Genomic DNA, 23,973 nt, shown 5'->3' with positions numbered 1-23,973 from the left:
TTTTTCAGACCAAGGACCACTTAAAAAAAACTCTCAGGCCACCTAACTCCCCAAATATCCAAAAACAGCAGGCCTGCTTACCACTCCAACAGTCAGTATATTTCAAATCACAGCCTAATATAATGACAGCTTTAACCAACATCACCATGTTTGTGTCACTTGAGCAGGCTGATTAATAATAACCAAATACTTACAGTTGTGCTAATTTAACATTTTAAATATCACAACAGACCAATGCCATGAGTTTTTAAAAACATGATTTTCTAATACAAACTGGCCTACTGTTGTATGAAAACTGCATCCAGCTAACGATTTCGTGCAGAATGTGGTACAGCAGTGAGCTGTGTCAGTCTCTCTACGTAGTGAAAGTTCTGTTACGTTAATATTTCCAAACTTAAATAAATACAGCACCCCTAAAGACAAAACTGCTACACTAGATGTAACTTACACAACTAAGATATCCCATATCGTTCATTTATAATCTGTCTTCTAATCTAATCCAATTGCAAACTGGCATGCCGCTGTAAGAAAAGTGCATTCTAAATGTAGTTTAAAATATGATGTTCATTTAAAATGTGACATTTTATAAGTATACTGACTACTAAGTATACTTTTAGCCAATGCTGTCATATTTGTTCTGTATTTTAACTGTTTTTTAAAAATATACTTATCTATTTATATGTTTTTGTTATTGTTTGTTTGGTGTTTTGCTGCTTAATCTAATCTCAGCTTGACTGAAAATGAGGGCTACCCTCAATGTATCCCTGAGAATTAAATAAAGGTTGAATCAATGTAAACAATGTAGGATTTAAGATACTATTTAAAAAAAATTGGGATTGCAAATATTTTATGAGGAAGAAAATACATTCTCCACATTTGTTATAGGAACCAAACCATAACTCTAACTCTAACCCTGAACGTGAAAAAGAAACCTCCACAGCCTTTAACCAAGGGCTGAACACACTGTGTGTAGTTCAGTGGGCCTGGGAATTAGCAGTTACTGAATACATCCAGCAAGGCCAGTCTGGCAGCAGAAAATCTCCTCGGTCAGTGAGGTCACAGTGTATTGACTGACATTGATCAGTAACACTTGTGAACTGCTGCTGATTTATAGTGCTCTTTTTGTACAGTGAGTCAGCCACATCTTATTGTTTACAACATTAAAACAGAAATGTACGATTAGAAAGCGAAGCAGACATCCAACTTAAATGATGCCAACACTGGTTGGTTGGTTATAATACATCACAACTTTAAACCACATCTGTATACATCCCCTAAATGACTTAAATTTAATTTATGCTGAGCTTCAAAAACGCAGCTCCAGAGGTGTATCGCAGTATTTCTCCGCGCTGCCTCAAGCATCACTGTGGCAGCTACAGTAAACATATGCAAATTACATAACTGAGAATGTACTGCAGAGTTGACGCTGTCTCATAAATTCCAGCTTATTAAAATGTCTCTGGGTGTGCCACAAATTACACAGCCTCCCTCTCCTGATGACACCAATGTTGGTCTGTTTGGCAACAGCGTGAGGAGAGGAAGGCGACAAGAGTTGTTAGGCAGGAATCCCTCTGTCACCTCACCATCGCTCCCATCCATTTACTCCGTCCTTGGCAGCGTTCACAACCCCGTGAGCAAAGTGCAAAAACCAGGAATTCAACTCGCACTCTGTCCTCATATGGTTTATGAAAATCTCTCCTCAGCAGTTTTAAGTTTCAAAACACCGCCTAGCTCAGAGGCTAACCATAGGGCCTACGCTGCCAAGATTCACCTTCTCTCAGCCCACAACAAGGCCTCTGATACTGCAGTACAAAACACAGTCACACAAGCTTGTGGTTTATTATGCAAAGTTGCCGATCCCACAAACAAAAAGAACTCGGCTGGGTCTTGTTTCAGGAATGTGTGTCCGTGTCCAAGTGCACTGGATACCCCCTTATGTCAGAAACTTTGAGACATCTCCAGGGCTTTTTGTTATCATGGCATGATTCAGTTTCCATTTCCTGTGCATTCCTTACATACTAAAACACACACACACACTTGCACATATGCAAGTGTGTGTGTGGCCTTGCTAGTGTTTTTGTATGTCTACATCTTTGCTGTTTGGCAGGGCAGAGTAAACTTCTTCTCCAAATTGCGTGTGTGCCAAACATCAGACTGAATCAGCAAGCAGTTGCTAGTCATTTAGCATCTAAAGAGCCAGATATTTTTATCAGGAGTTGGTGGAGACAAAACCAGATCTAAAAGGAGAGTGAATATGGGACAGGTGAGCACATACACAACTCCTAATGAATGCTACAGTAGCTCTGTGTGGGATGGATGTGTAAAGAGGCGCAAATATTGTGTTTAAAACTCATTCTGCTGCACCAAAGTGTACCAAAAATATCAGTTTTAGGTTTTGAAGGAAACCTAAAGCAGGCTGAATTATACTTTCTATTAACATCATGAGGAAATGTTGCCAAAATGACTGATCTTGCAATTCAATACACACTTTCAGTGACTGACACATTATATCTTGTTTTGTATTTACTATAATTGATGCCTTTTTCTATTTTTTCTATTTTTCTTATCCTTGTTTGCTGCTGCAGCAATGTGAATTTCCCTGCTGTGGATTATCTTATCTTATCTTATACTTTTTTATGGTTATATTTAGGTCATGGAAGGATCGTGGTCTTAGTTTAATACTAAATATTGAAATAGCAAAACAAAATATGATGATCAACATTTAAGCAAGACTACAATCTTTACATGATCTCAAGTGTTTTTGTTGCCTAAACCAAGAAAAAAAAAATTCCTGTGAGAATAATCCAGGCAGTGATTACATTTTGTCAGTACAACGTAACCGGGAAAACAATCCAGATTCAGATGAGGTTGTAGCTCGAGTGTTGTGGACGGATGCTTTTCACTGCTTAAAAATTAAACTTTAAGTGAAAAAGATTGTTTTAAAACATATACAGCCTCTTTGTTTCCAGTTATCATATACATTTTTATTTTTATTTATTTATTTAGCTTCACTAAATCTGAAACTGTAGTTTTCCAGGCTACATACACAGTGACCACTTTATTAGGTACACTTGTACAGTTCCATGGAATCTGCCATTAGGTCTACTTTTACCATACTTGCGTTTATTAGATGTTAATTCAGTTCTGTGTTTTAGCATTAAGGCCATAGTTAATTGTGGTATTCAGAGGTGTTTCTAATTTCTGCCCCCCTCATATATGTAAATAGGAAAGACAAAAATTAGGAACACCTCTCAGTAAAGTAGTCAAATAAAACACCACCTTTACTATAATCAAATTTACATATTATTATTATTTTTTTGTTTTCAGAAATGTTAACATAGATAATTTATTGAAAATCATCATCAAAAGGTCCCAAAAAGCTGCAGGGATTAATTAGAAAATACAACAACCCACTGTGACTCATCTGAGGTTGTAACATTTTCTCATTAATTCACAGCAATCAATAAAAAGAATGCTCCAGACAATACAGAGTGAGGAGCTTCAAAAACACATTTTCTCTCCTCACATGGTGTCAACTGAACATGTCTGAGTTTGCACTGGAAGCACTCCGTAGAGATAATGTCGAGCTCATAGTGCAAATCATGTTTTTGATTAGAAATACTTATTCCTACCACAAGTTTCCAAAGTTTAAAGCTCACCGAAATCCCAGACTGCTGATGTGCCGGCTGCCCAGCTTGGAGAGGCTTTTCTTGGCAGAATCCTCCAAGTTGTTGGAGCCCTCGTCATTGACCACCATGGCCAGAATGAGCCCGGCGTCCACACTATCCACATACTTAGCAAGGCGATAACTCTCATCCTTACTGCGGTATGTGTCAAACCTGTGGGAGGTTAAAAGAAGAACAAGGGAGAGAAAAAAATCATAAATGAATCGTACATTAATCCTAAAACACAGACAGGCTGGAAAAGATATTCTGACACCCACTCTGTATTTACAAAGTATCGATCAAAGTAGTGGTTAGGTATGGGCTGGTTACCAGTTTCAAGTAATATTTCCACCCCTACGTTAAAATGACTTGTCAAAGGTGAGTTTTTTGTTTTATTTTCTTTTGCTTTACAGAAAATAATTCAGTTATTTATGTTCTGAGCTTGTTGAGCGGCAGGTTTAGCCGCACTTAAGGGACTGCATTTATTTATTTATTTATTTATTTATTTATTTTTACTTTACTTTCCGTCATTTTTCATTACTTTCATTTATTTTACTTTTTACAGATTTACTTTATTATTTTAACTTGACATACATGTTTACTGATGTTCCAAATATTCTGTGTTGTTAAAAATAAAACAGATTATGTTCAGTGGATTGGATGGCTTCATGAATGTCTACAGAAACACCTCCTGTTAAAGTCCAACTGAAATTAAAACACATTTTTTAAATTGTTTTTTATTTATTGCAAAAACCAAGCTCTAATACAAGTTGAAAACCAGTGACATCCATTAGTAAACCATGATCCCACTTGAAAGCAATAGTTGCTGTCCATCCATTTCTAATTATTGTCTAATTGTTCTCTAATCTCTCGCTGCAGTTGACTCTGTCTACATGTTAACTGTGTTGTAATATCTTTTTATTAAGTGCATTTTATGGTTGTCGCCTTCTAACAAGGTTAAATTTGAGGAGACAGGACACATTTCAACCTCTAAAAATTACCCAATCATCTATTTACCACAGTAACAGCTTTATATATCAATTTTTCTGACCTCAATTTGAAATAAAAACATAACAGATAATTAATCATGAAAGGATATTAAGGATGGCATCAATTTAATATCCCTGAATTAAACAATAGCAGAGCCATTAGAGGCATATTTGTCTCCATCATTACAGCCCTGTGTCTCCTGGTTGTCCAGCAGCTGAGACGGGGAACCCTCACCTGTCATCGTGCAGCACCTCTCCAGTCTTGGGATCGATGACGTGGATGATGATGCCTCGGTTCCCCCAGCTTCTCTGGAACAGGTAGTTGTTCTGGTTGCTTTCTCCAGGGTGGAGAGTCTTGTTTAGGAACGTCCACGACAGCTTCTTCTCTCCGTGGATCTCCAGCGTCCCTCCTGTCCCCACACCGATGTACTTCCTCCCAAAGTAGCTGTGCTCCTGATCACTGTCATCCAATCTAGGAGCAGTGTGGGAGAGTTGTGATAATACAGTATATGTCTTTCTACAGGTGACACTGGAAGCAAGGAGAATACTTCAGTGTTTGCAGCAATCCTGACCCTAATGTAGAGACGTTTACATCACAAACCACCAGGGTAGATATAACACCAGAAGAATGTTTTACTGCCCTCTGTACTCTGATTTAAGAAAATGTTTGCAAGAAAATTAAGAGGTTTCATCAGTCTAGATATTTGCAGGTATTTTCCCTTAGAGACATGTGGATAAAAACTTCTTATGATTTGTAATCATTTCCATGATCTCCATGAGAGAAACATGATTGCCTGCACCTAATATCTAATATCGTACCTGATGTTGGCAGAGGGATCACAAAAGTCGGTAGATCTCATCCTCTGGCTGTACGAAATTTCATGACCGATCAACACTGCCATCCCTAGAGCTATGTTGTCAACATGGCAAAAAATGCCTCACAAATATATATGTCTGAATTTTTTTAAAAACAAAAGCCCAGTAATTTCCAGAAACAGCTGCCGGTTGTAGCTTTTAGCAAATATGAAATGGACAGAAATGAACAGTGGATTTGTTGGGGACTATTTTCAGGAGTCAAAATAAACTGGAGTGTGTGTGTTCATGGTAATGAAGAGACAGGAGAATGGCCAGACTGGTTAGATCTGACAGAAAGGCTACAGAAACTCAGATAAGATAACCACCCTTTACAGCTGTGGTGAGCAGCTGTAAAGCATCTCAGAATGAACAAAACAAAATCCAAATTTAAGGCGGATGTGCTGCAACCACAGAAGACCACGTCAGGTTCCACTCTGTCATCCAAGAACAGAAATCTGAGGCAGCAGTGGGCCCAGGTTCGCCAAAACTAGACAGTTGAAGACTGGAAAAATGTGGCCTAGTCTGAATCTGCAGAATCTGGATTTCTGCTGAAGCACTTGAGCAGCTTGAATTCATGGAGCAGTTTGAATTCATGGACCCAGCCAGCCTTGTGTCAACAGTCCATGTTGGTGGTGGTGCTATGATGATGTGGGGAATGTTCTCTTGTCACAGTTTTAGTCCTTTAATACCAGATAATCATTGTTTAAATGTAACAATCTGAGTATTGTTGCTGACCATGTTCATCCCTTTATGGCTGAAGTTTACCATCTTTCAATGGCTACTTCCTGCATGATAATGCTCCATGTCACGAAGCAAAAGTCATCTCAAACTGATCTGAATCCAATAAAACACCTTTGGGATGTGGTAGAAGAGGAGATTGATAGCCTGAATGTGCAGCTGACAAATCTGCAGAAGTTATGGGATGTAATCATGTCGACATGGAGCAGAATCTGAAGTTCTCCAACATCTTATGGAATCAATGCCACAAAGAACTGAGAGCAAAGAGAGGCTCTACCCAGTGTTAGTGTGGTTCCTAATAAAGTGCTCAGTGGGTTTATGTGAATGTGTTGATTAGCATCATTTCCTGAAGACACATAGCTATGAGATATATATATAAAGTATCACTATGTTTTATACAACTGTACCTTCCAAAGAGGGAGATGGTGAGGTTGCCTTTATAAGGACAGTCTGGGCTTCCGATGTGTAGCTCCCCTTTGTTTCCAATCAGGATGTGTTTTGTTCGCAGCAGTATGGGCCGACTGGTGTCAGCAATCACCAACTTTCCTACAGGGGAAAGAGAAGGGGGGGCTGGTGAAGCCTCTTGGCAGGTCCTTCATGGCCCAGTGCCCTCAGACACCTCCTGTCTTCCTACCATTTATGGCCCTGGGCTCAGGCTGTACACACACTCAAACAGACAGAAAACGTAGCTGACCAACCACCTCTGTTACCAGGTCTGTAATCCAATGATTCCAGTTCAGTAGTGAGGTGGTGAATAACTGTTGAACATCAAACATCACCTCCTGTATGTGCCTTATTTCTCTGAATGGCTGGAGCCCTGCTTTCACCACATTTTTTTCCTAATGTTTTTCCCTCTTGCACAATACATTCGGCAAGAATGAATGTATTCATTGGATTTTTTTTTCTCACTTTGAGAGATAATTCAGTCGGAGACACTTCCGTGAAGGAATTGACCATTTACAGCAAATGGTTCTACAGTTAAATGTGGCAGAAAAGGCTTCGCTCTCTGAGGGAGCTACCAAAGAATCTGAGTGATGAGGACTCTGCTGGGAGACGTAATGCTCCATAAAAAAACAAACAAACAAAAAACTGTAATGATACAGAATCAGAAATAGCTGTAAACAGACATGAACACTGGGCCTTGATATATCAAACCAAACAACAACCCCTTAAAACATCCTTAAATTATGTCCAAAAACATACCAAACAACATCATTTAGATCAGTGTGTTTGGTACAGTGGCCATTTAAAATACCTAACTAACAGATGATGCATCAATGACCCATTGATACCACGCACGGGCTGTGTCTGAAATCACTCACTCATTCACTGTTCCCTAATCACTATCTGGGGAATTCAATGTAGAGGACTGTATAGTGAGCCCACTGAATATGCATGTTCACCGGCTGGTGGATGATCCATAATAAATATTTTCAGTTTGCTGCTCCCTTCGATTAAATCAAGTTTGAGGCTCATGTTAATCTATTGCTCTGCTTTGTAACTTTTATTCTTATATTCTATTTGTTTTACTGTATTTTGGCTCATTTCTAATCTCCTAACTTCTTAATAACTATATTTAATTGTACTTGAATGTCTGTTTCTTTTACACTTTGTCTTGATACTTGCAAGTTTTATGTAAAAAGCACTTTGAGTTATCGTCTTGTCGATGCTCTCTCGTCCCATTCTGTCACTCTCTCACAGCGCTAATGAAATGCATGATGGTATATATTACTTGGTTAGCGACCATCAGTTGTACACTATTTTTCACGCTGCGTTGTGGGATTCTATGACTCTACTATACAGGGTATAATAATTATCACTACACATTTGGACACCACTACAAAATGGTGAACTCACTATCTTTTCTCTTCTTGCAAAATGTTACAGTATTTCTGGTGACTAAATTTGGACTCACGGTTATGTACAAAAGTTTATCCAATAAAATGTTATTTAGGTTGATTATTTAATAAAATCACACTTGACTGTTAGCTAATGTGTCATAGCTAGCGTAACAATATCAAACAAGGCTCTAGTGTTTCCAGAAGAGTGTGACTGAGGTCTAGTTCATTTACGTCTTCCTCGTCCTCCTCCTCCTGTTACTGTGAAGAAAGATGAACACAACACAGGTTTGTCCAGCTTACCACCGTTGAGAATCTCAATGGAGTGGACCGTGGCTGAGGTGGTGAGGAGGACTTTCCTGCCATAACCGATTGTAACACGGTGGTCTTCACTGTGTCCGGGCATCCATGGCTGCAGTCCTGGTTCTTTATCTGGACACACTGGACACAGAAAACACTAACATTAACTTACAACTCACCATTAGTGAAAAGTTACTGAGTACAGAGTTTCTTTCCTGGTGTATACTTATATATGAGAGAAATAACAACATGCATTGAACAGCTGTATTAACTTAATTTATTTGGATCTTCATTAGCCACTACCAAAGTCACATCTACTCTCCCTGGGGTCCACTTGTGAGATTAATATTCTACATAAAAATACACATGATAAACTCATGAAAAACAGATTAAACTAGCAGCTCCCAGTGTTTCCGGGAACCGTTGTCATGTTTCAAATGTCTATGAGTTGTTATCACCAAAACTTCTAAAGTGGTTAAGTAATTGACCAAAGCCTAAAGCCTAAAAAGATGAATACATAAATTAGGACTGAGATGGAAGTAATATCTCTGCCTCTATCTCAGAATAGCGTTGTGTCCCATCAGTAATCTGATGTTGCTGTTGCCCGTTTGCATTCATGTTGTAATTTATTGCCCTCCTGTGCCTGCATTAGGCTGTTCTCTCTGGAGGCTATGTTAACAGGCAGGTCTTTCACATCGTTTATGTCGCTTTGTGGGCGTGACTGTGTCCCACTGACAAATGCTGGGGCTTTTTGGAATTTTTTGGACATTTTCACATCGTGGATAATCCTGGGATCTCTGATGCACAAGTAGTTATAGCTAGTTACAGACAGGTGTGCCTGTCATGCTGCCTTGAATTCATCAGTTATGGTATCAGTGCATTCTTATGCACATGCTCAGATGCATGTTGAAACTGTACTTGCACATTAGAAAATTATATCAACAGTCTTTTCTTTCAGAGCGTTAAGAGGTAGTAGCAGCAAGACAATGAACAGCAGAAGTAGTACACTAATTTATCATCTATCATTGTCTGACTAATCACCTTGGTCAAGGTGTGTGATGACGTGCAAATAGAGTGTGTTATAAAGCAGTTTTTAATAACTCTTTTTGCAAGGAAAGCTTTCGCAGAGACTTCAATGACACCACCTTGATGTTTCATATTTATTCAATTTATGTATTTACAGTTAAACATTACACACAAACATTTTATCTTTTATTTTCTGTTAGGAAATGGCAGGAAAATACAGGACTCTGTATTGTCACTGGAGTCATTAATAGTTAATGGTAAATACAGTATTTAAAAGATTACCATAGATAATTTTTAGATATTTTCCCTCTATACTACACATTTGATGTTTATGGTTAGTTCAAAGGAATAATCCTCATACTTCTTGAGTCAGGAGAATAGAAACTGCACACAGCTTATATGCACTACAACTAATACAACCAATAATATTATTTATTCAGACTACAAGCATTACATTTCACAATCAAGACCAGTAGACAATGGAACAGATGACAGATGAATATGGACAAGTGCAGACAGAGCTGTAATAAAAGACCAAATAAACAGAAAATTACAAGAATATATGAAAAGGAAAGCAATAAAAACATCACCTTCTCTCTGGTCTCTCCCTGCCCTTAACTGTATCAACAAACAACCTTGTAGCAGCCATATCTCTTAAATGTGAATGAATCACAAGAAATGAAGGGAAACATTCAGATATGTTCAGAGCAACAACGTGCTTCAGCTGCTGTAGCCTTTATCAAGCTTTAATGCCTTCCTGATGAAGCTGGAAATTTGCTTCGCACGGGACAAAGCTGAAATACAAAAAATCTCGGCATATTCTTTGCCAATAAACAACTGTAAATATAAAATCCTATTTATCTACAGTATACACAGGCCAACCTGCCACCTGTTTCCAGCTGTTTCATTTCCTCCTACACTGCAACTTTCTCAGCTTCCCAACTATCTAAATGAGGATAAAACAGCACACAAGGTTATTGGATTGCTCACTCAAGAGTAAGGGTGACTGATAAACCCATTTGGTTTGTGTCTGTTATTATCATGGCAGTATTGAGAAACTGTGTGTAACTGTCCAGTTTGCCCCACAGAGTTTCTATCTATTGCTTTCTGGTGTGTGTGTGTGTGTGTGTGTGTGTGTGGTGGTTACCTCATCTCCCTGCCACCTAATGGATCCATCAATGGCTCTGACTGGCCATGGACCTGAATTGTCAAGTAGATTTCCCAGAGGGCTAACACAGATTGATAGGTGGTGACGTGCAATCAGGTCTTTTCTGATCCGGTCTGTGAGTGACTTATGTTTGGCTCAGAGTGTCTGCTCAGGTGTTTGCAGCTTTGCTATGATTCTTAAACACGGTTTCTTTACCAGGGCTTGACATTAGCACCTGTCCACCTGACAAATACAGTCAATCTTACTGGGCACTTTGGCAGTTGGCATATTGTAGTCTTCTCAAAAAACAACTTAAGTATTAAATCCATTGCATCTGTGACACTATGACACTACAACTCCCATGAGCTCATGCACACACAGTTTGCTCAGTTCAGATGCCAGCGACCAACTGAGTCAAGAAGCGGCATGAAACAGGTGTAAACAAGCCAGGGCCGATGTTGTGTAATAATCAACAAACTTCCATCGAAGGACTAAAGCTAGCTTCAGTGCCAGGCTATAAAATAATGTTATGGTTAGTGAAAATATCTGAGTGGCTCGTAACTTGGGGTTATGGTGGGGTTATGTTGAGTGTGGCTCCAGTGCATCATCGAGCCGCCATTTCAGAGCCGCCCATAAAATCCTGAGAATGAAACTGATTCTGAACTGTTCAATGGTCTAACTCCACAGTTCAGACATAGTTTACAGTTCTCTTGCATTTATGATGTGTTTGGAAACAAATCTCTGAATTTCCTTTACATGGACTTTAAAGTGACATTATATTATACTATTATAGCATAATACTATTATACTAAACTGTTTTACCTTAAAATCAACTTCAAAATCATTTTGATGGTACACTGAGCATCTCTTTCATTTCAAGTCCTTGACTCTAACGCCTGTTCTTGTATACTATATGTGACTTGGGGTGCGTAATGCGATACACTGACTTCACACCACCAACAATGGTCTGCAGCTAGCTTGGTAATTCATTCTGTCATTGTTCAGTCCCTTTCATGAATTACATTACTCACTGCTCATTGCTCATTAGCTTGTTATCTCTTCAACATGAAACCTGGACAACCAACCTTCAGACTGTACAGACTGGTGCAGAGATGATGTATTCTTGGAGGCCAACCCGGAAGTCAGCATCACCCTGGTTCCCTTGGCAAAAAGCCAATGGGATTTTATCATTGGCTTTTTGATTATTCTAGAAAATAAACTGTGACCAACAAAAGTTTGTGATACTTACAGGTTTAGTTCAGCAAGATAATCTTCACAGATGAAGAGCTTCCAACTTGTCATTTAATTCAGCTCTGACCTCTTCTAGAAAAGCCTTTCTTCTTATTTCAGACATTTAACCAAAAACTCATTCCAAACACTGACTGATTTTAGGACGAGGGAACCGATAGTGCTAAAATGCTAATTTACTTCCAGGTTTTAGGACTCGTTCCTGCACCACTCTATTTAGCTGGTCATCAACAGAGCTATGTTACATACTTTACTACCAGACATCAATGAGATTTTGTGACTTGTTAAGTTACATTAGAGTTAAACTACACACCAGCAGCCTGTTAACATCCTGCTAGTCATTCAGTCAGTTTAAAGCTAGATCCTAATTTAGCATCCATCTACATTTTAGCACACTACCACTGTGGGTTCAGATGTTTTTCAGTCAATCAGATCAGGAGAATGCCGACATGAGAGGACAGCATGATTTGTACTCAGATGATAATTCTGTGTTTGTTGTTGAAACTCAGGTTGCTCATCCCCTGGAGCAGTCTAGGCCACAAATGTGCTGACTAGATTTTCAGATTTTCAATTTAACTTCAGTAGAATAGAGAATACTCAAAGTTATTTTGTTTGTGTGAAAATACTATATTGTCTGGTGGGACCCCTGTTACATACTTTACATCCAAGTTTCTGCCTATTCATTTATGGCCACAGAACTAGGCTTGCCTCATCTTGTTTTTCCTTCTCCTCTACCTTATGCTGCTTTTATTTCAACAGACCGCAAATTAATCTACATATGGAAATAAATGGACTTAGTCATGTTCAAGTTTCCACCTCCTCCAAGTGCTTAAGGACACAGACATAAAAATGGAAACGCTTACACTATAAAAACCAAAGGCAAACCCCTACATACAGCATACAGGAAAAAGCTCCTCATCAGCAATTGTTCACACGCACATCTCTGAGTGAGCGTCTGAAGTCAGTCCTGGGAGATCTGTGGCTGCCAGTTACTGGAGTGTTTGACAGCTGTGAGTAAAAATGCTGAACATACTGGTTTGCTTTGCTTTAAATTCTTATCTTAATACAACAACATTATGACCTGTACCTGAACCCTGTCAGAAAACCACCAACCCAGGTGAGTCAGGGAGAAATGAAACCACAATATAAAGATCTCAAAGCATTACACCCGGTGTCCTCACAACTCTAATTACAGGGGACAACAGGATAATTACTGACTCAACAATTCTTTAAAGAGAGGTGTTGCTGTTATATGTTCATGCTGTGAGCATATACTTGCTTTGTTCATGGTGGACCAGGAAAAAAACCCTGGGACTCTCAGCTGGGCCCCTGATGTGACCATCTGGTGGTACACTAACAACAAAAAGTGTGGTGTGTCACAAAGCGTTAAAGGACTTAACCAGCATTAAGAAAAGATGAAAATCTTAAGAAATAATCAACAGTGGCCACAGGAAATGAGCTGATCTAAAGGCTGAATCATTAAAAAAAAAAAAAAAAAAAGTGTAAATCCTCATTAGGACAGCACTCTGACTAAGTTAGTGATGACTTTTTCTGCCCTCAAGGACTAGGCCTGTACTTATCAAACTGCTAGAGGTAAAAATAGGAAATTTCTTAGAGCTCCAGAGGCCTCTGAGGTTTGTTCAGAAAAGATAATACTGTAGTTCACTGTAGTACAGAAACACACTGCCTGCCATCGGTCATTGAGGCAATATGTATCATTCAGAACAGGTTAGATTTAATCTTGTTTGGTTTTAAGACTTGACTGAATGTTGCATAATTTTTTAAAATTTCTCTTTTTAATTTTTTGTTTTTGTTTTTGTTTCATGGACATTCCTCCAGGATGGTTTTGCTACATTCGGATGCTGAAAGCACTGGAAGAACTGAAGCTGGATGTCTGAAGTGCACTTGTGTTCACATGAAATACGTTTTTACAAGTAGCTTGAGCAAAATGGAGAGTAAATGAACTGATTGCATGCACTGTCTACACAAAACAAATCCATCTTAGCAAATCTTGACATTTGCTAATGAGCTGAAACCTGCTTAGCACTTATATCTTTTACACATTTTGCACATTTTCATTTACATATTTCCTATTTAATGTGTCTGAGGATTTTCTGCCTTTCTGATTCATCTTTGATGTATTCTATTGCCGTTTGCTGTTCAACAGCCACATTTCCACACAGGGATCATTAAACTCATTTAATAAAAATGCACAGCAAATCAAGCACCACGCACACAGCAGCTTTATATGTGGTGTTTATAACCACACTTGTATCATGGCTACATGGACGGCAGACTAAATATTTCATGACAATTATTGGATGAACTGTCATGAAGTTTTGTGTAAAAATACATGTTCCCCTGCTGCTTTGCTGTCATTAAGGACTGGGTGGCTTCTAACTTCCTGTAGCTGAACACAGATAAGATGGTTATTGGTCCTGATCATATCTCAGAACAGTGTACCACAGTGTTACTCCCAAACTCGGACCACTAGCATCTAACAGCTAAAAACTTTGGAGTTGTTAAGTCTTCCTCGGTCCAGGCTTAAAACAAAGGAGGACCGTGCTTCTACTCCCCCTCACTATCAGAACAGCTGAGTCAGTGTCTCTGTTTAAAAACTCACCCGCAGAGACCGACATTTAATAATATTTAATATTGTCTACTGAGTTGTTTTATTGTTATTATTAAAATTTTCTTGAACTCCTCTCACATGATGCTCTGTTTAAATTATTGTACATACTGTATGTTATTGTGTGAAGCACCTTGTAACTCTGGTTTTGCCATAGCAATAATGTTTATTATTATTATTATTATTAGTAGTAGTAGTATTAGTATTATTATTACCATTTCAGCCACATTCTTTGGTCGTCCATCCCACACACATCTGACAGAATACATACATTCATATCTTAATCAATCCAGTTGTCTACACAGGACGCATAATGACTCTTGTACTCACACTACACATCCCTAAATGCCACCAGAGGCATAATTTTATTCCCTGAGTCTAATCTCCCCCATTTTCTGTGTGTAACCACCACTGCTGGGCCTGAATGCATCCTGTATATACACACACAGAGCAGCTGCTGCTCAGTACACATGCTGCTCACTTGTTGTGTTAGTCCTGTTGTTAAGTTTTATGTCTAACATTGGTTCACTGCTGCAGTTTATTAGCTCTCCATCTCCCACGCATAACCTGCCAATCACAGCTGGGACAGCTTTAGATTTTGGGATTTTTACTTCATGATATCAGCCCAACAGTGGCCCAGTTCATGGGGATGTTGACTATGGCAGTTTGTGATTTTACCCTGTGTGGTGACTAATAGTGGAAGAAAACCAGTTCTGTGTCTTGAAAGCGTTTAAGAGGCATGAGTGCTGAGCTCCATGTTAATCAGAAATTATTTCTGATTTCTGATCAGTGTGTGGAAAAAAAGCATCTTTGTTCAGTTAAAATGAGGATGTAATGGTACGTATGTGATCATTTAGTGTGATTAACTCTCTCTCTTAGCAGCTCTGTCGTAGACATATGGAAAAACTGAGACAGCAAAAAAAAAAAAAAAAAAAAAAAGCACAAAACAATTCCACTGATCTATAAAAAATATCTATTTATTCTTTTGTCCATGTTGGGATCCTGTAGGAATGATGACTCTAGTTTTCTATTGATCTGATTGGTCAGTAGTTGGGCTGTTGACAGGTTTTGCCCCAGAGCAGGTTAGTTCACTAACCTCAAATCCCACTTTGTAGTACAGACCTCTGGTAATCTAATTAACCTGAACAGGTGTTCAACATCAGTTGACCAGAGTGGAACAAAATACCCATTAATTCATGCATAAACATCTTATAATATCACGTCCTTTCATGGTCCTTTATCATGACGTCACTGCATTTCTCTGTGTTTGAGCTTCTCGTTGAGATACAGCTCCATTACTGAGCCTCCAGTAAAAAGCCAATCTGCCTCAGTATGAGACACTGCTCTGGTTGTGATTAGAGAGATTTGTTTACAACTTGAAAAGCCTCTGTTTGCCATCACAATAAGGCTGCAATAAAAAGAACCAAGGCGAGAGAAGTAGAGATTTGTGCTAAGTTTATAGTGGAAGAAAGTTCCTAATGCCTTGAACACAAACAAACACACACACACACACACACACACACAGAGCACAGGCAGGATCAGTTGTTTGACTGGATGCCTCTTTACCCGGCTGCCAGGAGAAGAATAATCCAAATTTCTCATATGACATACAGTCATATACAAGCCTGCAGTGTGTGTCCACAGGCACGGATGTAAAGTACACATAACAGTGTATGTTTATATCATATGTGCATATACAGTATATATAGTGTTTGTGTTCAGAATCCCTAAATGACCCTAAATGCTCAGTTCAGTGAAGGCAGCGCCGTCTCTCTCTTGCTGTTTCTGTTTAAGCTCCCCCTCTCGTCCTGGGAAATTAATTTGATGCAGAGATTAGTATCCTTCAACACCTGTTCAGCTGTAAATCAATAAACTGATAGTGGTATTACTTTGACACTGCAGGTGAATACTGTGTATCACTGCTACACTGAGCCAACTGTCTACTGTTGATTTGTTTAAAAAAAACAAAGTACAGCTACTTAATTCATTAATTTAAAGAATCTGTTAATCCAATCCAATCCTTGTTTTCCTCTTTTCTCATGTCATGTAAGTGGTGAGTTTTATTCATCCACTTTTTATGATAGTGTTTGATAGTGTTTGTAGAAAAATCAATGTAGTGCTATCAATGTAGTAGCGTGAAATTGTTGCACTCAATTATGAGCAGGGCATTGAAAATGCATGTAAAATCCTATGTGAGTATAGGCAGAGACTTTTATTTTGAAGGGTGCATGCTTCTACTTTTCCTGAACTTATCCTATATTGTTGAGGGGGTAGATGTATTGTCATGTAGAATTTGTGCATGTTTTTATATAATGCAATGTTCCGTGTTTTACCCGGGAGTATTGCAGTGTTTTATTTTACAAACTTCATATGTTGCATACCTGCAGAATTATTTCCTTTTTTTGTTCCCTGGTAAAGCCTGGCACAAAGATTTTTAAAATCTTAACAGATTTAGAAAATGTGAGCGAATACACACGACGACAAATAATGACAGATTTTAGTTTTGTCCTTATAGTGTGTGATGTGCAATTAGAAGACCAACACAGTCAGACCACACACTAACAGATTCACCACCAACAACCAGAGTCTGGACTTTCAAAACTCAAAATCTCACAGCTTTAGGGTAAACAAACATGTTTGTGGTGCTTCCATCTTCAGTCATCTTGCCTCCTGATTGGCTATTGTTCTGTTCTACGTGACAAATCACAGAGTGCGTACTCAGCTTTACTCAGCGTTCCCCCAACACAATTGTAACCGTAAATACTGAACCTGTTTAATATATTATCGGGGCAGCCCTGATTGACTTCCAAGCAGTTCGGGGAGGGTAAAATCATTGTGAACACACCTCACACCACAGGATAATCTGGCAAGATAATCTTTAGAACCATCAGATAATCAGGCCTTTGCTGACTTTGATCTTACTCCACTTAAAGTATGCATTTTCTTCACTTACTGCCATTTTAACATTTTTTATCAGCACTACTTTGTGACGCACAGTAGAGATTATGTTGGCCAGCATGCATCTGCTCATGGTGTTGCACAGGCACAGAGAGCATTTATGCAAGAGAATGTTTTGTTTCTCTATGATTGCAGCAACAGCATCACCTATAAATTATGTTTATATAAAATCAATATGTTTTTGCTGCCTGGATTATGTTCAGCCCGGTGAAGAAAGTGCTATGTTCTGGTACAACATGCAAGCAGTAGTGACGGTAGTCCTGGATCCTGCATGTGGTTATGTGACTAAACATTCTTAAGGTTAGGGATTCAGTGTTAATTAAGTAAATGCATCATGTCTTTGCTTCTGGTCACTGCTGACTTTTTAAATATTTAACCAACACCACATTCTCTCCCAACCTTAACCAAGTGCTCTGAATTACCCAAACAGAACATTAATCATGCCTGAGCTGTCACGAGCAAACACTGTGGGAAAACAATTCATAACCAGTGAAAACAATCCAGCAGTGTGACTGTTTCACAATTTACTGTTGCAAATTAGTAGCATATAAAATATTTTAGATGCAGTTAGTCTCTGACATCTCTGATTTCTGACACCAGAGATACAGATAAAAGTTGAGATTTGTTTTGTCAAACTAGTCTTTCCAAGGTAAAGAATAAACTTCCACACTATTTTTTATGTAAGTTAGGTGAGCCGATCCTGTCAGCTAGTTAATCTCCTTCTACATATTTCCAGCAGAATATTATATACATGAGCATACCTTGTGTACTGTACCTAAAAGTACTCTCAATCACTCTGAAGGCTACAGGGCTTTACTTTCAACATCACATCAACATGACACATTCAGGGTGTTTAAGGGACTAATCCATCATCGCTCCTGACAGCCGCTGTTGTTTACATATGAAGCAGATGCTACAGTCGCTGCGTTTGGGTACACTTCACTGCAGATTTTTGACTGAAATAATGTACAGTCATGAATAAAACATAAAGTGACAAGCCAGGATGTGTTTTTTTCTGTTGTCATTAAATCCTATTATAGACCAAAAACAACCAGTAATGTGAGCTATAAAGTATCGTCCGTACACGAGCCTTATGTGACTTATTCCTCTGTGGCGTCATTGTTGTCCAAAGATGATTTAAGTCTGTGCTGTCTATTAGAGGATAAATCTGATGATATACTATATTTTTCTGTTGTAATGTTGATGATTTATTTCTTCAGCAGGAACCAGTGAGTTTGGCTGTGAGTGTGACAGGTCAGGAAGCCTCCTCTCAGCTCTGGTTTGGTTTCTACCAACTCCTGAGAAAAATATCTGGCTATTAAGTGGCTAAATTAAATGTTCAAATATAGGGATAGGCATTTGAAGAAATTTCCGTGATCAGTTATCGGGAAAATTAACAATTATCAATTATTGATTAATCATTATTTTCTATACTGAAAATGCCTATGGCAGAAAACAGGCTGCTAAAGAAAGTGTGTTTTTCCACAATAAAATCTTTCTTCTGATGCAAAAAAATGATCAAACATATCAATTGTTAATAAAATATGGTAATAAACAATGTTTACCTTCAATTTCTACGACAGCTCATGTTCACCAGCTCATCTAACTTTGTCTACCTGCTGTTTTGGTGCTGGACAGGTAGTGTACATGTGTATTTTTGGAAATGAGACATTGTTTAAATCTACATTTAAAAATTGCTTTCATTTCACACATTTCATATTTCATACATATATTTTCAACATATCTTTGACAGCGCTTTCAGCCTCCTGGAGAGTAGCTCTGCGACAGATGCCACTGAGCATGCTCAGAAACAAACTCCCCTGTTAACATGAGAGGAATAAACTTCCCACATGAATAATTCAGTGGCTAAGTTTGCCCCAATTGTATCACCCGTTTTTATTTAAAAGCTGGATTTTCATTCATATCCTGTTGAAATGTGTTCTTTTCACATTACTTTAAGGTCAACATAATGAAATATGGATGTTTTAGCTGTGATTTTTCTCTGGCTTTCTATCTCATTTCACCCCATATTCCCTTTTTTCTTTCTACACACTGAGTAATATGAATCAGTTTGGTATCCCAGTGATTTATAAGGTGGTAGAATGTGATTACTGACTGATAAACTCATGAAATAAAAAAGAAAAAGGAAAACGTCCTTGACTCACCTGCTTGGATGCAGGGGAGCAGCAGAGCTGCCAGAAACATGACACATGTCTTCATCTCTCTCAGCCTGCCGCTGACCAACGTCACACTTGAGGCCTTCAAAGGTTGCTTCAGACCTCCCAGTGGGCTTCAGAGGACGTTTCAGACCGGGAAGTGCCAAGTTCACAGTGGGAGGCCGCCAAAGGCACCTAGAAGATCACATTGAAATGCAGAGGACTCAGCATGACATGTACAAATAGGCAATTCTAAAGGACTCCCCCGGTGTACAGGCATGGCAGGAGGTCTGTCACATTTCTGGACAGCCATGTCACACAGTGGAGGAGTCGTTCAGAACACTAGTTTCAACTAGAAAATTCCTGGAGAAATTTTGAATGTGCCTGCTGCTTCATGCGTATCCAGGATAATCAGCTCTCAGCAGTAAAAATGGCCTCAATGAGACTAAGAGTCAATCAGTCTAATTAGCCAATCAGAATCAGCTTAGTCCACTCCTGCCTAGAAACTGCTGAGTCAACAACAACTGCTGAGTAACTGGTTGCTATGGTGACTGAGGTCCCCAAATGTGGGGACCCATAAGCCAAAACCTCACATCAAAATGCCCTCACAGCTCAAAGGTACAAGTCCTATCAACAAAATGTCTTCACTATGTGCTCCACAAAGCTTCAATAAAGACAGTGATGTATTATATGTGTACGTACTGTTTACAGTTTAGGCACTGACACAGTTTTAAAACACCCACCATCTTTGTTTTTAACAAGAACTTCAAAAAACTGTAATAGCTATCAGAATACAGAGTTAACCCAGGAAACTCGTCTTGTGACCCGTTTAAAGTTTCAACCATGTTTCTACGTGAACGTATGATGAAATCATGTGGTTCAAAAGAGGGGTGGGTTTGGTCATTTTCACAAAACAACTTCCCATTCATTCTCAAAGGGAAATTTTTCACAGTTTTTCGCAATTTGCATTGTCATGGTTACTAAGAACATTACTAAAAGACATAGCACACAATTCCCACGTTCCGCTGTATGTTTTGCCAGGGTTCTCTCAAAGCTGCCAGACCAGTAGTGCGCTGAAAATTGGTGTGGAAGAATAAGAAGAGGAAGAATAAACACATCAGATGATAACGTGTCTTCTATGCTTTGCACAGCAGGCACACAAATATTGGTTTCAGCTTTATCTTCAAAGAGATTATGACAGTAGATTATTTCACTGCATACAGGGAGACATACACCTAACCACTGCAACATCACACAGATTTGAAAAAGATACTCATAACTGTTTTGTAAAGAAGAGATAAAAGAGGAGATATTTGGCCTTCATTTGTATGATCAGCAGAGACACTCTGAGCTGCCTCAATCTGGTGCAAATTCTGCAATGGACATGGACAAGTGCAGGTAATGTTTATGTTCCACAGTATCAACAGACCATCCTCATTTTAGATATGTACTAGTATGTACTATATGTGTGAAGATATGAGAGTTTCACACTCAGCTTTCAACACTGTTCATTTCACAATGTTCATTTCGAATATAACTGAATCTTTTTCTCTGAGTTGTAATCACAATTTTAGCAAATAATGCCGCAGATTGCTATTTTTTCCTGTACCTGTCACATTTCAAAATTTTCTAAAATCAAAAAACTGTTTTGAGTGATGTTGTATCACCGTCTAGCCTTACTATGAGGAATATTAAATGGACATATCTCTGTTTTTTGGTGTGTTTAGATTTTGTGTCAACTCAACACTTGACTGCAGAGCTGCAGTCAAGTGTTGAGTCTCTTATACGTAGAGGTTTTTCCAGAGCTGCTCAAAATAAAACTAGAGGTCTTGTGTATACACACTTTTACTAAAGAAAAAGCTGTGTTATGCATGGGAAAATTTGCAAAGCTGCCAAATTGGCATCATACCATTATGTGACCCCCCGGAAAACTACACAGCATCCTGATGCTGGCTTTGATTAGATTTAATTAGCTCCTGCTGCCACATGGAGAGCTCAGTGAGAGGCTATGGGCATAAAGAAACACTATAATAATTAATTCGTAATTTATTTTATCATTTAATTACTTGCTGTTTAAATATGGGTGACAGAATTAGTGGGAGTTTTCTTGTGCAGGCAGCTGCAGTACAATGACCTTTACCATGCATGTAGAAACACTGTCCACACTAGAGCCGACTTAATGAGCAAGACAGAGCCTTATATTTTATTCAGTTTGTTTGCAGGACGTTAAGCGGCTAATGCTACTTGTTTCTACTGTTTTGCCAACGCATTTCATATCTGTCCAGGCGTCTGCTCTTCATGAATTCAAGTGTGTGCATGTGTTGATTTGGCTGTGGGTATATACAGTATCCATACATGTGAACACTCAGGTCACAGCTGTGTAGTAATCACTGGGAAACATTTCACCCAGGTAATCTCCTCTGCAGATTGGAATCATATGATTATCTCGTCTAGCTGCAGATTAATCCCTGAGCTGCAGCAGGAAACCAAAGGAAATTAAAGATTCCATTTCTTCTTGCTGGCAAAATGCCTGTTTTTAGCAAATATGTAACTTGCGATGGTCGCAGTTACAGTAGATTTAAAGACTTAAGCAGAAACATTACAATTTTCAAATCACTGTGTTTATTTAATCTTGTTTCTAATTGTCTATTTAAAGAGGAGTCCTGGTATTGGAGAGGTTTAGAGGAGTCTGGATCCTGCAAGGATTCACAGTCTCTCAGAAAACAAGTAGTACTTCAATTTTTGAAATAACTTCACTTAGTGATTGTAGAAAGATGATTGCTGTCAATATAAGTTTTACAGAGCGCTATTATTAACACATGCACAGTGTAGACTGTTAACAATTAGACACAACAAATAACATATCTCTCATATAGTCCTTGAGATTAAATCAGATCAAATAAAACAGATTATTGTCGACACCTGAGATTCTGTTATTACTCTGCTCACTCTGCTCCCCATAATGTGGTGAATTCCCAGATCTAAATCATTACTTTGATTTGTACAATTAGTCTCACAATAAAATCATTAGGAGGATTTTTGATTTGATTGGGTTTATGGATCTGTGTTTGAAAAAAGCTGCTAACTGTCCACAGAAACAAGTGATTTTGTATTATTTATTTCTGCAACTATGAGATTTAAATTTTGCAAATTTCTACCACGGTGGTGTGGAAGTACATAAGTAAATGTGAGGGTGATTACTGGGCTGCTCAAGGTACCCATGCTTATATTCTGTCTCATGTGGGGGCTCACATGTTTCCTTCTCAGGGCAAAAAGGCTCCTGACTTGATGAAAACTGGTTCAGTGCATGTGTTTCTGGCTCACAGCCTGCAATGCAGCCTCACAGAAATACACTACAAGGTGCAATCGGAAAGTTCCAGACACTTTCCTGTTGCAAAGAAATGGAGCGTTGCATAGTAATGCACATGGCGCAGGTGTTTTTGCGACCACGTACAGGTACACATTAGTGATTTCAAGCTTGAACAGAAGCAGCACCATGTTGAAGTCTGCGAGGGTCTCTGTCAACAGGGTCCAGTTCTACGGCTATTACCCAGAGACCAAACAGCAGTCTTCACAGATACAGATACATCAAGAAACCCCCTCTGAGGTTATTGGGGAGATTCTGGATGGGAAGCAATGTCAGACCAATAATGGGCCAGGACCCTCTTGAAGGTCTGATGCAGCCCCAGGCCAGGTATAACCATAAAGGTTATCATGCCGAACAGAGAACAAAGGGGGAAGTAAATTACATCATGGGGGTAAAGAGGAAAAACCTTTGTTATTCCTTTTCTTTTTTTCTTTTTTTTTTTTGCCTTACAATCTTGGACACCCACTTTCATCTGATATTTACAGCTTAAGGCTTCAGTATGTTTCAAGCAAAATTTTATAGCATCTGAAAGCACTGGCCTGTCTTAAACAATTTTTGCCTGCCTCCTTGTGGAGGTATTGTGAGGATCCAACTTGGGGAAGATCATGTACCAGACCCCTAACATATACGGGGGATGATATATCCTCCTGGTCTGAGAATATCTGGGGATGCATCTGGGAAGGCTTGAGGATTTGGCTAAGAAGAAGAACTTATGGACTACTTGGAAAAAAACTGATAAATGGATGGGTTGCCTACTAGCTTAATATAGTGGAGCATTTACAAAGATGTATCCCCAGAAAATCTCTTTTGGAAATGTCTATTAGTACTCCACAAGAAGGTAGTCTGTCACCTGGAGAGAGTTTAAAGAAAGAAATAATGGTTTCCAAACTGAAGCATTCTACCATTTTAGCTTACTGCTGCTATGAGCAGAACCCTATTAAAGAGCATCGGTAAATTTACATGGACTCTGTCTTACTTGCATTACTGTCAACAGGATTACTGCTGTGCATTTAAACATAACCACTGATGTTTCCAGCATTAGAGAAAAATGCCTTCC

At 38.8% G+C, this 23,973-nt stretch overlaps 1 protein-coding gene across 2 annotated transcripts in view; it reads right to left on the bottom strand.

Moving 5' to 3' along the window:
* cemip (cell migration inducing hyaluronidase 1) overlaps positions 1 to 23,973 on the bottom strand; it is a 148,437-nt gene that overhangs the window by 55,456 nt on the left and 69,008 nt on the right. For both annotated transcript variants that reach the window (XM_018692837.2, XM_018692839.2), the window contains exons 3-7: positions 19,559 to 19,744; positions 8,389 to 8,526; positions 6,655 to 6,793; positions 4,890 to 5,126; positions 3,660 to 3,839 (exon numbers count right to left, since the gene is read on the bottom strand). In XM_018692837.2, coding sequence (XP_018548353.1) covers positions 3,660 to 3,839; positions 4,890 to 5,126; positions 6,655 to 6,793; positions 8,389 to 8,526; positions 19,559 to 19,613 — 749 coding nt within the window. In that variant the 5' untranslated portion in view covers positions 19,614 to 19,744. The remainder of the gene's footprint in view (positions 1 to 3,659; positions 3,840 to 4,889; positions 5,127 to 6,654; positions 6,794 to 8,388; positions 8,527 to 19,558; positions 19,745 to 23,973) is intronic.

The sequence above is a fragment of the Lates calcarifer genome, linkage group LG2 (genome assembly GCF_001640805.2).
Source record: "Lates calcarifer isolate ASB-BC8 linkage group LG2, TLL_Latcal_v3, whole genome shotgun sequence".
Classification (NCBI taxonomy): Eukaryota; Metazoa; Chordata; class Actinopteri; family Centropomidae; genus Lates; species Lates calcarifer.
This window is presented reverse-complemented; position numbering and strand designations above follow the sequence as displayed.